Source organism: Trichinella spiralis (assembly GCF_000181795.1).
Source record: "Trichinella spiralis strain ISS 195 chromosome Unknown Scfld1085, whole genome shotgun sequence".
In the NCBI taxonomy this organism is placed as follows: domain Eukaryota; kingdom Metazoa; phylum Nematoda; class Enoplea; order Trichinellida; family Trichinellidae; genus Trichinella; species Trichinella spiralis.
The window spans coordinates 293,356-310,366 of record NW_003528024.1 but is presented as its reverse complement, the minus strand read 5'-3'; the positions used below and the strand labels follow the sequence as shown (position 1 = coordinate 310,366).

At 31.7% G+C, this 17,011-nt stretch overlaps 3 protein-coding genes across 3 annotated transcripts; all 3 read right to left on the bottom strand.

The window, feature by feature from the left end:
- Positions 1 to 295: 295 nt before the first annotated feature.
- Positions 296 to 1,231, bottom strand: Tsp_10881 (calcium-activated potassium channel slo-1). The gene is made up of 4 exons (XM_003370224.1): positions 1,088 to 1,231; positions 813 to 1,016; positions 555 to 749; positions 296 to 355 (listed from the first exon to the last, which is right to left on the bottom strand). Exons 1-4 carry the CDS (start codon positions 1,229 to 1,231, stop codon positions 296 to 298), a joined length of 603 nt encoding a protein of 200 aa, XP_003370272.1.
- Positions 1,232 to 1,443: 212 nt separating this feature from the next.
- On the bottom strand, positions 1,444 to 7,233 carry Tsp_10880 (calcium-activated potassium channel slo-1). The gene is made up of 18 exons (XM_003370223.1): positions 7,192 to 7,233; positions 5,968 to 6,029; positions 5,035 to 5,137; positions 4,849 to 4,975; positions 4,645 to 4,796; positions 4,415 to 4,585; positions 4,259 to 4,350; positions 4,088 to 4,198; positions 3,880 to 3,985; positions 3,668 to 3,820; positions 3,379 to 3,534; positions 3,205 to 3,317; positions 2,975 to 3,133; positions 2,716 to 2,753; positions 2,450 to 2,552; positions 2,093 to 2,249; positions 1,808 to 2,032; positions 1,444 to 1,743 (listed from the first exon to the last, which is right to left on the bottom strand). Exons 1-18 carry the CDS (start codon positions 7,231 to 7,233, stop codon positions 1,444 to 1,446), a joined length of 2,370 nt encoding a protein of 789 aa, XP_003370271.1.
- Positions 7,234 to 7,301: 68 nt separating this feature from the next.
- On the bottom strand, positions 7,302 to 8,134 carry Tsp_10879 (calcium-activated potassium channel slo-1). The gene is made up of 2 exons (XM_003370222.1): positions 7,631 to 8,134; positions 7,302 to 7,463 (listed from the first exon to the last, which is right to left on the bottom strand). Exons 1-2 carry the CDS (start codon positions 8,132 to 8,134, stop codon positions 7,302 to 7,304), a joined length of 666 nt encoding a protein of 221 aa, XP_003370270.1.
- Positions 8,135 to 17,011: the final 8,877 nt, after the last annotated feature.

Below are 17,011 nucleotides of genomic sequence, written 5' to 3'. Positions count from 1 at the left end.
TACAATATGTCCTCCTCGTATGAGGAACAGATATGCTTTTGAACTGTTGATAAAGAAATATTAAAAAGTTTGTCACATGTTTATTTACGGCTAGAAGATAAAAAAAACGAATGAAACGCATATTCACTTTGTAATAATTATTGATTTTCTGTTGTTCGGTCGATTGATGAACAGAAAATGAATAATATTGCACATTTACGGATATTAACCAGAATACCCGCTATAAAACTGGAATGGAGTAAGACGTTCAGCTTTTTATTCTACCTGATTTTGCTTTCCAAATTTGGTAATCATGTTACCGTTTTTTGGCAGGTTCATACGGAATGCCGTGGTCGAACGGTTCCAAAACAAATATCTGAAAACAATAACGGAAATTAATGCAAAAACGTTTCAACTTTTCAAAAAGTTCTATAATTTGAGAATTTTTGTCAATTTCATGTCACACTGCTTTCTGAAATGTTGAAGAGAGAGAGAGAGAGAGAGAGAAGAGGTTCAAAATTCTTCAAACAGGTAAGCAATTTTAAAATTTCCAACTCAAGCTATAATAATAAAACATGCAAAACAGTGTTTTTATTTAAATGACTTGCCCTGTCTGTTATCATCAATTTCATATTTTCAGGTGGACTGGTAATGACGAAACGTTTTCCTGAGGTAGCAGGAGGGGGCTCTTGTAACCTGTAGAGACCAATGCAGAGCATCCGTCGCTCGCGAAGAACTTTTATAAACAATCGTCCGTATGTATAGTTGTCCTGCGTCAAAGAAAGCACAGATTTCATGAATACAAGTTTGAACGAAATTTATCAGAATTTTACTTGTATATTCAGTCCAGCAAACGGCCCATCGTCATTAATACCATACTGTGCGATGCGACAACGGTCTCGCTTGCGCAGTAGTTGTGACGTAGACGGCGCACCACGTAAATCACCGCCTTCGGCTAATATACCTTCAAGTTCCGGTGTTGCCCCTCCCGTTACCAAAGTTCGAATAAGTGTCAGTGCTGAGTCATTGAAATAAGTCTGTTGAAAAATCATATATATATAAAGAAAAGCGAATGTGGATCAGTAAACGAATTATCAGTCAATCTTACAGTGCTCATGAGAGAGTCGAGCACGCTTATTGCGAATGCTTTACCACAAGTAAACGGCTGTGTTAGATACAGTTCAGTATTGGGATCGTCTTCATCATCTTGATCAAGAAATTGCACATTGGAATCATTCACTACAGAATACATTCTCGGTCAAGGTATGCAGTAATTAAAATGTAAATTTGAATGAAATCACAGATCGGTTTAGTTTAAGCTTCAATGTGAGAAAGTGTGGCAGTGCAACTAGTTGAAAATTTCAGCTTCTAATCTATTTCTGGTAAAGATATTTTGACTAATTATAGTGCTTTAATGTTGCAAGTATTTTTTAGGTTGCATCAGTCAATTGAAATGAAAAAAATTCAAAACCTACCCAACTCAGTAAGCATAAGTATTTCAGTTCCAGATCGAATTGGGTTGGAACAAAGCATCATTGACGGGCTTCGAGAGTTCACTAGAATGGTCCCAGACATTGCTGCAGTCAAATTAGGTGAGCATTCATCAAAATTCATCGCTTTAATATTCAACGATGCCAATATTGCTTCTTTGTCAGTCAACGTGGGATCTTCATTAGGATTGGGTATTCTTGCTGAGATAATGACGCACATGTCGCACATGTTGATATTTACTGCTCGTAAATCTGCTCTACTCAACGGGTTTCCCTAAATAAATGTCGACAGTTTTTCAAGAAAAAATGCCTAAGAATAATACTATTAACTAGATTACGTTTAGAATTATAATTTTTGGCAAATTTTGGATCATCTTCCATTCACGACGTAAATACTCTACATCGCCCACTATTACCACTTGCTTCAACTCGTGGTAATGGTAGTTCGACGCGCGAAGAGGCATTACAAAATTCCGCAGTCCAATCAACGGACTGTGACGATCAGCGAATAAGCAAAGCACAACATGATTATGCAAAAGTGTCACTGACGCTTGCTCTCGATCCTGCGCATGTTTACTTTGTTAAGTAAGATAATATTAAGTGATAATAAAGCGTGACAATACCAAAATGATATCTTCAATTGGCCGTGCTTTGCACCAGTGAAACATTCCGGTTGAATCGTACTTCATGTCTTCTTCGTCAACCCGTTGCCAAGGATCACCGCTGCCATCGTCCGGATCACTCAAGCCAACTTTCAATGGTAGCCCTGCTTCTCTCAAACTGGAAATTGAGCACCAACAGTTAATACAACATCACGTGCGGCATTTTGAAAGCAAAAAGTAAGTATTGTTGTTTTATCAAAAATAATTTCGTTGGACTTGCATGCTAATGATAATGTTGTTGATAATATTGGTTGAACATTTAACACAAATAATATGCAAATTGTAAACAAGAAACACAATAATTAGCTACTTGAATACCTGGATTTGAGGTCAATTTCAGACGTTCCTTCAATAAGATTTCCTTTATTTCGGTCATCTAATGAATTCTGCAGTGATCGTTCATTCGGTGATAACACTTTTGCTAAAAAGGAAAATATTAAATAACTTTTCTGAACAGACATGAAACTTCTTGTGTGGTTTTGCATCTCATTTCAACTCTTCTTTACTTTTGCATACATTCAATAATAAATCCAGGAGGAATTTATACTTTTTTACTGATATAATGTTCGATTGGCTTGGCTTACCTGTTCGATTGGCCAAAATTACATGCCGAACCCCTTTTCTGAACAAAGTAACTAAAAGTGAATCATAGTTAGAAAGTTAACCACAGGCAAACAAACAATACAGCACTTACGATTTCTGCATTTGCATTTCTTGATCAAATTGACATCTAGCACGTCATCGTGACACTTTTGACAATAGTAAAAGGCTCTTTTTTAGCAAAAAAACAATAATAACGTGTATTAAAAATTAAATTTTGACTGATTGAATAATTGAAATTACCGTTTAACTTCGTCTGCAGATTGTGCGATGAAAAACCCTTGGGTGTTTACTTTGATGATAACGTTTGACTCTGGATTGATAATAATGTTGCATTCTAAGCTTTCATCGTCCTTAATTTCAATTGCCAAGAGGAGCAGTTTTAAACGAGTAAACATCAATCTAAAAACGAGTCGTTGTTCTCACTCGTGTTGAAACTGTGTAAACGAGATTAGCAGAACCCATTCACATACTCTGCCGTTTCAGGAAACGTCATACCAACAAAGCTGTGCGATAGACTTTCCGTGTAAATTTCCATTCCAGCCCCTCGCAAATAATCATTCAACCAACCTGGCGTGCTCATTGACTAAACTTGCCAAGATTAGCAAAAAAAAATTTTTTTTCTTTAAAATTTTGCTCAATTTTACCGTTTTAAATGAACGCATGGCAAACAGGTTAGCCATCATGGTGGAAAATCCGGGTGCTAGACAACTTTGAGCAATAATGCCCAACTTCAGCTCAGCTAGGCAGATAACATCATCCCCAGTTCGCCAATTCCAACTAGGTATGTTCAACAGATATGCCTGAAAGTTTATGTAGAATAATACTTGACAGATGTACACAAACTATTTTCCTGGCGGTGAATTATTATTATTATTATTAAACTGCTCATAATAAAAGAAATCAGTAATCAAATGTACAAATGAAGTTGTTTACTTTATTGTGATACTGCATCAGTTGTACAATGACGCGAATTTCCGGAGAGTAGTTTTTCAGTGAAATCACCCGCATAATGTTCGCAGCATCTTCCGCGTCTGGGTCTGACGAATATTTATTGGCTAGGATTAGGCATGCGTCTGCCTTGTGAACCTTAAAATTGAAGTTTGCTTTTTCTGAAAATCAGATTTAGTACAACTTCCAAAGCTTACTTTTACTCGACTGAGGTCTATAGAATCCATAACTGTACCCTGGAAGAATTCTACTTTTGTAAAGTGACGCTTAAACAATCCTTCCAATTCCAAATCAGGAGGCACCCTGAAAATACATTTTTAACTGGTTATCTTTCGATAAATGTATAATATGACATTTATTAATAATTAATTGAAATGACGTGAAAAATGAACAGTATAAAATTACCGATGCAAAAACACCACTTCTACGTCTACATCATCGCGATCTTCATGCAAGAAATCTTGCAAGAAGTGCGTCACCGATTCATAAGTAATATAACCACAGACGACAATGTGTCTATATAAATAATTGCTCGGCTTAAACGACTGCTTTTTTCTATGAGTTTTATCCAATTACCTTTTCCCATTCTCAGCTTTGTATTCACCACCATATTTTTGCCGAGAACCTATCAGGTCCGCAATTTCTGGCACATAGCTTGCAAACATAGCCTGAAAATTATTAATCAAAGTTACCACTACTGCGTGTATGTTTGAAACAGAAGTTTATGAATACAAGGCCGCCGAGTATGAAGAAGACCATGAAAAAACGACCAAGCAAAGTTTTGCAACAAATATCGCCATAGCCTACAGTACCCATTGTGACCACTAAAAAGTATACACATTCCCAGTATGTGATGCGTTGTGGATTTTGAAAATTCTGAAATGGATCGCCACTGTTTTCTAGCTAAAAAATGTGCGAAATCAGACAAGTCGAAATTGAACAAATTGACAACAGTTTCAGACCAGGTGAATGAAACCGGCTCCTGTAAGAGAAACGGATACAAAAATGCTGACCAACTGAGCTAGTCGAATTGAACTGCTGGTTTTCAACACGTTCAAATATTGCAGAATATCCGGAACAGTCATCAGTCTCAACGCACGCAAAAATCGTAAACCTGCATTATATTAAATGAAAATATCTAAAGTGAAATGGAATAGAAAATGAACGGTGAAAAAGCTTGCCTAGCCATGTTCGCTCCAAATAAATTGCGACAAAAGATGGAGGTATGGTAAAGTAGTCAATGAAGCTGTACACTTCAAGCAAAAACCAAACTTTGTCAGTTGCAGCAACAAACTGAAATAGCAAACCTATGAAAGACGCGTTCAAATTCAAATTCAAATAATTCAAATTACCCGAATGAAAAAATATATAAGAAAAAATATATTAAAGGCGAGATCAATTTGCTGAGACGGACTGTGTGACCATGAGATGCAGGTTTCTACTTGAAAATTTGGGCTAAAAATTTTTTAGACTTTATCTTGAAATAGTGAGAATTGAATTTCATTAGCACTTTTCTGCTAATTAGCGTACTGTATTTCATAAGGCATGCGACAATTTTAATTGCAATTATTTTAACTGATAAATTTGTTTAATGTAAATTTTGAAATTTAACAAATATTAATATGAATAGTAACATTTTGTAAATATTCATTTTATCAGACGAATGCTCTTGTCGATAAAATTTAAAACTCCATATATAGATGAAATTACAATATTCAGATTGTTAGATTCATTTGAACGACATATGGCAAACAATTGGTAGGCAATATCTAATAAATTTCAAGTCCAATAAACAAATCTGTAACAGGTTTAGATGTAATCAAAGTTTAAGCAGAATGAAGTTATTGAAGCAAACGGACATTTTAACGTTAAATTAAATAATGTGAAAAGAAAATTTACGCTTGCAGAAAATAGCTGCTATTCTCAATGAGTTCTTTTTGAAAGCATGATCAAAATTAAGTTCTGAATAACAAATAAAATTCATGCCTAGCCGAAAGCATGAAAAGCCGATTATGTAGAATTCAATTTCATCTGCATGCTTCTTGCTGAACACCACCCACTGGCTTTAATCGATCTTATTTTACTATTCGGTCTGTATGAAATCCATTGACACACCCCACAGGAAGCCATTAAAGCGTAGTCTGACAGCAATAAACATTCAGATTTTCTATTAAAAAGTGCAACACGAGTATCTTTTCAAAGAGCGCAATAATATATTTTACGAAATCTCAATCGGCAATATGAACGACGTGCATATTTACATGCAAATTGAAATCGAAACTTACTGTGAGGCATCATAAAAATAGATAATGAGCGAGCCAATGCTGAGGACAAACACGAGCACTACCTGAAAATAAAAAATTGTTATTGTTATTATTATTACTGGACAGTGTGATTGAAGCTAAAGAATCCTTTGTGACTAACTGATCGATGTTAAGTTTATTTGGATAATTTAAACCATCCTATTATATATGCATAAGAGTGAATGCATTTTCAGCACTAGCTAAATGAAACAGTGAGTAGCTTCTTTAATTTGAACTTATCCAATAATGATTCGATTAAATTTCAAATCATATTTAGAGAGATAACTAATTTGAAATTCAATGACTGGAATATATGAAAAATTTTCGAGAACAGTTCAAAATACGCAATCATTGCAACATGATATTCTACGAGATAGAGGACTGCATATATTAATGCAAAATTGTAACTGAATGAAAAAATTCTTTCAGCTTATTTAAAATTGAACATTGCAAAATTCTTGTTTAGAGTTCTGAAACGCTTTAAATCATTAATTTTCTTATTTATTAACAAAATTGAAACTCCTTTACATAATACACTTTTTTTATATTTATGAACTATTTCTATTGGAATTTCAAAATTGCAAATGAAATTGGAAAACGTTCTTTATTCAAAATCATTATTTTTAATTTATTAAACTGCATACAGCAGGATCATTTTAAAAAGTAATCAAAATAATTGGAAAATTTACTTGCTATATCAACGTAGTTTTTAAATTATAAATTACTTTTCAATTACACTAATCGCATGTAGCCATTTTATGCAATTTTTCTATGGTGCATTATATCCTTCTACATACAGAGATTGCGTGCTGCAGTTAAATGGATATGAAAAATGTCATTTTCAAAATCGTTCAGAAATATATTTTACAGCTTTTAGAGTTGAAACTAATAATTGCTATTTAATGGGAAAATTGTTGATAGACTCAGTTTTATAAACAAAATTATTGCAGATAATCACAGTAAAAGAATTTCTAACTTTACAGCTTTACGTATGGACAATAATATGGACAGTATTTTAGCACTTACATTAGTTCACTTAGATAATAATGAAAACAGATCTATATCTTTAGAATGGGAATAAACCGCAAATTATGTTTACAATGCTATTTGCATTACTTTAAATTATATTAAATATATTAATTTAATAATACAGAAAAAGGTTTTTCGAAAATTTCAAAAGTCAATTTATTGCGTGTAAATTTTTACCCTATCACGAACAGTGTAACGAATCAGACAAAACTGAACCATTTTGTGAAAAATTGTAATGATATATTAAATTAATAAAAATAATTTAATAGTCGATAAATGCACATAATTCAATATTTAAAAATAGTATAGTTGTCGTTGATTGATCGTGAATTCATTTGAAGGCAAAGCAGTATCGTTGCAATTTGGTACAATTTATCTGCTCGGTCTTTTAACTTCCCACAGCCAGCAAGCAACGCATGTTGATAACGAATTAAATAATTGGTCAATAGCTATTAATTCATTTAATAGCATTGTGATTTCATAATTTGAATTAAAAAATAGCATTTCAAATATTATTCTACGTAGTTAAATTTTACTTATAGAAAGCTATTTTGATCGTTTTATGAAAAAATGTTTTGAGAATTATTTATGAAAAAAAAACAAATATTACAATTACCAGTATTCGACCTGTGGTACTCTGCCCAGATATTAGCTCACCAGCCCAGTCTTTGGCTTCTGTCATCCAACCAACTTGACTTCCTTCGGCTCGATCGACCACAGGTTGCGCAACCATAGATGACTTTTCATTTATCGCATCTATTTGACTTGTGCCATTTACAATTGCATCTTTGCCAGGAGGTTCAGGTTCAGCCAGAGCATCATATTTGACACGATAAGCTTCATCAACTGCAGAAGTACTAAAGCAGATATAAGTCAGGATGCGCCATGTGACCACAAGCAACATGGATAAGCAAAACGTGACAATAGATGACAGAAGAAAACACCAATAATAACGTTGTTCTAGACATCGTCGTTCCTCTTCAGTCATAGGATAATAGTCGTATGGGGTAGTAGAATTGCACGAAGAAGCATATGACAGCTGATGTTGATGCCATGAACCACCACTACCTTTCTGGTGGTCCGCAACAACTCCAGCACCAATTGGCATTCGTCCGGCCATTGTATGTTCGCTATTCAAGCAGCAGCATCAAAACAAAATTCTTATTATATCTTCAACTTAATCGGTGTTGAAAACAACGTTGAATTTCCTTTTTTCTAATTTTTTTCTACGAAAGAAGCGCTTCTGGTAAATTAAGCAAACCGTTTCCAACAGAATTCTCGAACAAGATCAATTTTTCAGCGTCCATGCCAGCTAGCGCCGTTTCAGCTCACTTTCAGCGAATTGCAATATTCACCATATCACACACACATCCGTGTGATCTGTACTAAGCAACAAAAGAAACAAATAACATTAGTATTAGTAAGAATAAAGTTGTCCAAACGTAGAAGTAACATATTTGCTTTTATCATCAGTAAACGCGTATAAGTTTCTTCCGAATCCCTTTTCATGGTCATAATGATTGTCATCATCGATTGCCTACATTACTAATTGTTTTCAACAACGTCATTAGTGTGGACGTTCGTTTGTTGAGCATGCGGAAAGCATAATAATGGAAAGTTGAACAGAACCAAAATCATAAAAAGAAAAATGAATAAGAAGAAGATGATGATGAAGAAAGCAGAATCACAACAAAACTTACAAGTAAAATTACAACTCAGAAATTAGCATTCGATGATATTTCTTATAGAATTAATCTTAATTCAATCAAGCAAAAGTGCCAGGCTAGCCATTCTTGCTTTATGATTAAACCTTCAACGCTGAGAAAGATGACAAATGGCTGCTCGCTTGCCAGCCTCTGTTTCTAGCTGACTGACCAACAAGCTTTCATTAGTCGCCCGAGCGATCGATGCTGTGCAGGTTCATTAACGCTGAAAGAGCATCACCTCACTGGCGAAACAGAGAGTGAAGGCCGAAAAGGCACGACCTCTAAAGAGATGCAAATCAAATGCCGACAACAGAAATGCTGACTTTTCATAGGTAATTCAATTTTTCTACCAAATTCATCCTAAAGCAAAAGTCGTTTCTGCCTAATTGTTTCATCTGTGGAACACACGCTCTTATTCAGCTATGTTATTTTGTTCAAAATATCTGCAAAAGAAAAAAACAACAAAAAAAGCAACAACTGCAAAATGGAGCTTATAACAAATAGATCATTTTTGCATGTAAAATTGTTTATGCTCAGATTATTATTGTTACGTAGGAATCAAACAATAAAAAAACAGATTTAGGAAGTTTCTTTGTCAGTAGAATTGTCGAGTCGATTGCTAACGACGCACTTCCGTGGATTTTCTATTGACTTTCATTTTCGAAAGGATAATTTCCGCTTTTATTATTCTTTTTGAAATTCAGCAATATTTAGCACAATGGAAAGTTTATATTTCCGACTCGAACTGAATGTCGTTGCATAGCAGTGGAACAAATTTTCCATTGTTCGTGTTCATTTATAAACTATAGATTTATAAGCCTGTTCCAAACAAACAGAATCTTGATACAAAACTGCACGCAAATCATCAGTAGTTGCACATGCTGTTTTGAAATAACAATATGTACGTATAATTGATCTTCTATTGGATATTTAAAATAATTTTGCTGATTAGTTGATATGATATAATTTTTTAAAAGCTTCAAATAGTTTAGTGTACGTTTCAACTGTTTGAGCAGCCAAACTGCCCATTAGAAGTGGCGAAACCGTATATTATTATTAGTTTATGCTTTCAGTGTTCTAATTTCTAACCACCGAAAGCAAAAAAATAGGAATATGCATGCGATCTTTATTTCTTGAGTGACAGTACTTTTAAGTTTACTACTTACAGTAGTTTCAGTTACAGTTTTTACAGTCTTACAGTAATTGTTACAGTAATTTCTTCCAATTATTTATATTTGTTGTTCTTTGTTTTTCGAATGAGTGCTTATTCGAATATTAAAACTTGCTTATAGAGTAATGCACTTGCGTGTCATGTTATGAGAAAATATTTTTGAAAAATTTCATAGCTGTAATAAATTGCCCGACCAGTTTAAACAATTCATTTAATAATTCAAGTTGTTTCGGCAGAATAAATATAAATTTGTCCTCACCTGTTTATCCGTGTGCAAACAGATAATATTGGAAAAGGAAAATTCGATCATTTGAAATCAGAGCAACATTTCTGCTTCCAATCGAAGGAGATTACATTTTCAAACTTTATCTTTAGTTTATTTCAACAAAAGAAATAAAGCAGCATGTAATTTCAAATAATGTACTTTAGTCAATCTAGTGTCGGTTGTGTGTAAAAAGAAAATCTAGCATGGAAACGTATAGATGTAGATGTAATCGTTTGCTGTTCGAATTATGGCCAGCAAACATGAGAGCTGGTAGAACCACTTTTTTCTAGTCACTTGACACTGAAGTAATAAACAGGGTTGTCAAAGAGAAAGTTTTTAGCACCTGGTGTAAAGTGTTTGAAAACAACTTGTTAACTTTGCAGAAGCAACGTTTGGAAAAGTGCCAAGCCACCAAACGCAATAAATTAGAGTAAAATATAATAGATTCACATATTCACAATGATAAATATATCTTTCTTTATATTTATTAAACAAGAAAATATTTTGAATTATTGTCTTACTTAAATCTTAAATAAATGAAATATATTATAAATATATATGCATATATGCATAGAGATAAATTTGATGTAAAAGGTGATTTAATTGATAATTAACATTAAAATGAAAAATTACTTCACACGAGCAAGTTAACTAATATTATCCTCAAATGTAACTTATAGCATCGGGAAATTTTTAAGCAAAAAGGAACTCGCCTACTTGTTCGTTTTTTTTGTTCACCTTGCTTCCTAATAGTTGAGTAATGAAAAAAGATTTTGACATACTATTTGAGAGTTTCGACTAAAAAGCAGCCTGGCAAATGTTCATGCTTTGAACATCAAACGTGATGATGATGGTTGTGACACAAACAAAGTGCTTTCACTACTACAAAGCATACGTCTCTTTTCTCTTCTCGTAAAAACTGCAGCGCAACATATTCAGTTCTCCAATTAAGAGCTTGTTTCACAACACCTTTAATAGTGCATTCTTTTTTTATTGTGCACCTTCTCTTTTTCAAGTCTTTCTTTTTAAAATGAACGTTGCTTTATTGAATTTCAACTTATATTTGAAAAAGCATTTCTTAAAAGTCTTATTCTGTTTAAAAAATGAATGAATAGTTTCAATAGATGATTGAAAACGTGCGTTCAAAGGAAATAATGTTTCATTTGTTGCACTTGTCATTTGCATAATTTGTATCATCATATCTCATTGTAGCACGTGCTAACACAGATAACTGCTTGCTTCCCACTTCAAATCAATTCAGTGACAAATTTTATAATGTGAAAAAGTAATTAATTAATACTTTGCTCTTAATGCAGTGTGCAAGGGGGAGCGAACGTTGTGTTTCATTGATTGCAACTGTGAATCATTTTCACTTTCACGTTTTCCATTTGCTTTTAAAAGTATGTTCAAGAAGAACAAATGGCATTTATCAATTTTAAAGATAACGTAATTTTCATCAGTCCCAAGTTTAGAAAAAATCTTCAAATACTACGGATTTCTGTATTTTATTAACTTTGGAAATTCAGCAACTTTTCTTGATCAAAACTCCACTTTATCATATTTTTCTCGTCAATTCAAATGATATGTGGATAATTTTGGTGCTTTGGAAATTCAAATTTATTCATCTCTAATTGATGCAAGGTAATTTTGTTTATTTTTACCAATGCTCATCTGAAAATTCACCTTGAGAATTTGCATCATACAATCTGATGCGACTGCAATTATCAATGGTAATATTTTCTTCCAGTTCTTAGATTAGAAACAATGATTCAGGTTCATTTTATTTTGAATTCGATAATTATAAAAGTATATTCAAAAATATAAAATCAATTAAAGATGAAGAAAAATGGCTGTTGTCTGTTTGAAACAGAATAAGCAATAAGATCTTCTTCTCATTTGCAGAAAGCAAAGGTCAACGTTTCATAAGAGCCTTCTTACGTATGCAAACTATCAAGAAGATATATAAATAGCATTGTGAAAGTCAATGTCAGCATGAAGGTTATTTTCAATCTTAAGACACTTTGATTTTCAATAATATTCTGTTTCCTTTTTACAAAAAATTTTTCATAGCAAAAAATAAGCTAGTTATTGTCGAATTTAAAAAAGCGACAGGTTTTAACAAATTCTAATAAATAATTGCATGCTAGGTGAAATGTGTTAATGACATGACAATTTATTGTGCATTAACGTCTATTTGTAAAGTTGGGGAAGTTTCATTGTGAAGGTTTTAAAGTTTAAATAATCGTCTGATTAAAATTTTCTAGCACTTTAGTTGTATCAGTGGCTTGTGATCACTGTCTACATACGCTGTTTATTCATAACATTACTGACCAAAATAAGAAAATTTTATTTTCAACATTGGCAATACAGATGGAAAAATTTTTGATTTCATTCAAATTTCACTTTGTTTTATTTTAATTTCAATACGATTCAACAGAAAACAAAGCAAAACAAAAGATACAAAGAATTTCGCAGCCACTTTACAGTTCATCTCCGTTTTTTATTGTTTCACATAAAAATGTTTTTTATACAATATGAATTGCACTCTGACATTGAATAGTTGCATGAACATTGATTTTTTAAAGATAAATATAATAAGAAGTAAGGTTATTGCTTCTGCCCAATGCATCATTACATCAGCATAATCTGAAATAGACCGCTGAGGTTAAAATCGATGCTTTCAATGTCATTAAAAGTGCCACTTGAAATGTACGACTTAAGATTAAATGTCAAAAGAAATGCACTACATTTTTCAAAATTATATCAATTGCAATTGAACATGCAAATTTTCAAACAATGTCACTTTGCTCTACTCATTTAAATTTAAATTTAAACTTAAATATTAATGAAAATCAGTTGTTATGGTTAACATTTGGCAGAAATGTCAAAAGTTGTATAAAATAAAAGGAATAGAATAATTAATTACAGTTAATAATTTTTATATTCCAACATTAAATGATAAAAAAGAAAATTCAACATGCAAACAGATTGAATTGTTCCTACCTAACACGCAATGCGTTGAAGCTACAATTTGTATTAGATAACCATTAAAACCCCTTCGTTATAATGCATAGCTGATTAATTTTTTTAAAAATAATTTTACTCTTTTGAAATTTGAAATCAAGCATAAAATATTTAAAGACAATAAAACAAAGAAGTGCTTTTTCAATTTCAGTGATCTGAATCCATCCGTTCTTTATTACTTTATTACATTTAAAGTTTATTGCTTTATATTTGCATTTAACTGAACTTCACATATATGCGCTCACGCCATAAAGCGTACAATCCATTAAAATACGTCCATTTTAATTGGATATTCTCATAATTTCAGTTTACAATCAAACTGCAGACACAATGTTGTCAGTACTAAATCTAAACTTTCCACAGTAAGGTATTTTTGTTTATGCGGTAGAAATAGATTATTGTTAAGTGTCCTGATGAATTAAGCTGCATTAGCTAATCCTACTTTTAAAAGTAATAAATAATGAAAATGAACAAAAGTGTTTACATCGCATCAGTTATCCACAGATCAGACAATAATCTCTTCCACTATTACCATTACATGTACGTATGCATATGTATACATTGTTTTTAAAGTGATGCTTAAGCATGTCATATTTGCAATTGCATACTTTTCTGTATGTGGTGAAAAATATGTACTAAATTCTTTGAACACTTACTTGGAATTTACGTCACACATGATTTTATGTTCCTATGCAGATTCAATTGAAGTCGCTAACTTTAAAGTCAATTGTAAACATTAGTCATTTTAACAAGTATAAAGTATTTGTATTTTGTAAAATATCTTCAGATTTTCTAAACAGCAGTAGTTATTGAAATGAATACAAGTGTTTGATTGAAATGAAGAACAGAAGGCTAATGACAAATCCTGACTGATTGTGTCAAAGCCAATAAAAGCTTCCACAATGCTCATTGTGTCCTTCACTTGACCGGGCACAATTTTCCTTTCGTTCTGATTGATTCTCAGTTTTTATAATCCGTTTGGCAAAAGCCAAGTAAACATTCTCAGTTGGGGATCCTCGTTTATTTTTCCCAAACATGCAAGCAGAACACAAATAAATCTTTAATTGTAGTGTTCACAGTCGATACGGTTTCAACATTAAGCGGATGTATAAATTTGAAATAAATATCATCTTGTATTTATCTATATGTCTATATTGATTGTAGTTGTAAATGAAAAACATAAAAAAAACAAGGGAAATATATCCTTGTACATGTGAATGTAGTAAATACATAGAAAGATAAAATCAATCGATGTAGTGAAAAATGAAACAGAAATCGTCATTCACTTAAAAGAGTTTTTAAGTCAATACAAAGAAGCTGACCGAAAAAAGATGACAGCTATCGAAGCTATTTCTGTTCTTGGCAACTAGCAAAGAAAGCATTTGACAAGTAAATTGATTATTTTTTTGAAAAAGAAAAATGTTTCACGGAACCGAACTTAATTTTCACTGTTTTACCAATCTCTGATACGTTCTCTTCAAATAGCTACTAATAAATCAATTGTAAACATATCCGCATTACTCAAATTTTCTAGTGTTTAATTATTCACGACAGCATTGTGCGAAAAAATACTAAATAGAATTTCTATTTTGTATAAAATAAGCAAGCATTTTGTTACGAGATGAGTTTTGCAATTTCTTGGAATTATGAATTGTTACTAGAAAATTTCATGCTTTAGCTTTTCTTTATAGATTACCTTTAAAACAATTACAAAAAATAATTCATATCAATAAGAATAATTCATCAAAATTTTGTAGCCTACAAGTTAAAAAGTTGAAGAACATTAATCAGGAGTACTGTATATACATAATTCAATGCTACACAAGTAGCTTCATTGTGGACGAACTTTTAGTTGCTATTCAGTTTCAGCTTGTAAGTTTTTGTTTCGCTGGTATTATGTATATAATTTTTAAATGCTCATTATTATGATTTTTAAGGGGGAAAATTGTATTCAAAATAATTTTCAAAGTTTCACCGTTTCAATGATGAGAACTATACGACTAAGGTTGACGATGAAAAAAAAATTTCTTATAAGCTTATATACAACTTATAACTTCTTATAGCTTAAAAGAATGAGAAATGTGTTTGGATTGTAAAATAGTTGAAAAGTGTGTTTTAAATAATCCAAATTTACATATTAATTTCATTTATTTTTCAATGCACCGTTCTTATATGATTCTTATTATTTTTTTGTTAAATCATGTGATTAAAAATTTGGCAGAATGTAATTTTTATGTAAATAACTTAATTTTTTACGTGAAATGTATGTTGATTTTTATATTAACAAAAATTCATTATTTTTTCAAAAATCTCGTTGCTAACTTCAAGTCAAAACATTCTTTTCAATTGATTTCTTTTTCTAATTTACAAAATGTAATTATAATTTCAAATACTCATGCTTTTCTATTATGAAAAACGCTATATGATATGTGTACTTCATTCTTTACTATTTTCTACTTTATTGCATGCTAATAATGATCATAACAATATGTGCTTTGTTCATGCATAAATGACGCTGATTTATGATGTAAATTTTTTTAATACATGAGAAAGTAAAAGTGATAATAATAATAATAACAATATTTAAATGCAGTTGATTGTTTTTCTAATTTAAAAATTCTATCATCACTTCATTTATTTGAAATAATAATGGAAACAATCTGATATTTATTATTTTAAATATTTATGCAAAATTTGACGTCAACAATTTTCTATTTTTTCTGAGCCAATTGATGATGTCAGTGGTTCAGTTAATTAATTTCATTCAAATTTTCCAGATTTAACTGTTGGCTAAAGTTTGTAATTATTTTATAACTTTTTTCACTAATATTTAATGAAAACATGCTCTTGATCATTTATTACAATTTTTTATACAAAAATCATCAAAACGGTGCATAAGGTGAATCACAGCTTACAGAATTCCATAGTACAATAGCACAATTTTAGATCATAGTTTATTTTTGTTATTTATCAAAATTACGAATATCTTGTATATTTGCGATGATAAATTTGAATTTCATTATTAAATCTAAAGGAATTAGCATTTTACCATAATAAATTGTGTAAATCTGCATTATTACCTGAGATTGGAATAATTTGATAACAAGATTCAAACAGCTTACCAGGTGAAGCAAATGACAAATACTTTTAAATGAGGATATTGTGTTATAAAGTGGTATTTGTGATTTGAATATCTAAAAGGCGAAAGGAGGATGAGAACTGGAATGGATGAGCAGACCGTCTGTCGGGCAGTCCAATTCAGAGTAACATGATCGTAAAGGCTGCGCATATAGTCGACTCTTTCAAATCAACATTCTCTGAGGATCGATTGACCACAGACGACAAGTGACAGACCGAAGAACGTGTCATACTGACAGAAAAGACTAAGTTAATTATCGTTTAAAATAGTCTCCAAAATAGCTTTTCCTGGTTGCCCCTGAAAGCATCATTGGACAATTCATTTGCTTCTAAATTCATAGCCCATTTTGTAAACAAGACAACAATTTTGCTAATCTTTAAAATTTATAATACAATTGGTCATTTTAAAGATAATGTTTCAAAACAACCTGAAAAACAAAAATTAATACACTTGATAATTAATAACACATGGAAAACAGTTTCAAAATTGAGGTGAATTTTTTCATTACTGTAACCAAAATGCAAATTTCTGCATACTTCTTTTTATGTGTTTTGCAATTTATGGATTTAATTTTGGTAAGGAACCTATCTCGAAAAGTACTCATTTCATCGAGCCTTATATTCAACGACTTGAAATATATTTGAAAAAATAATTTTTCTGCTTTCAATGAGACTTTTACATCGTGTAAAGTT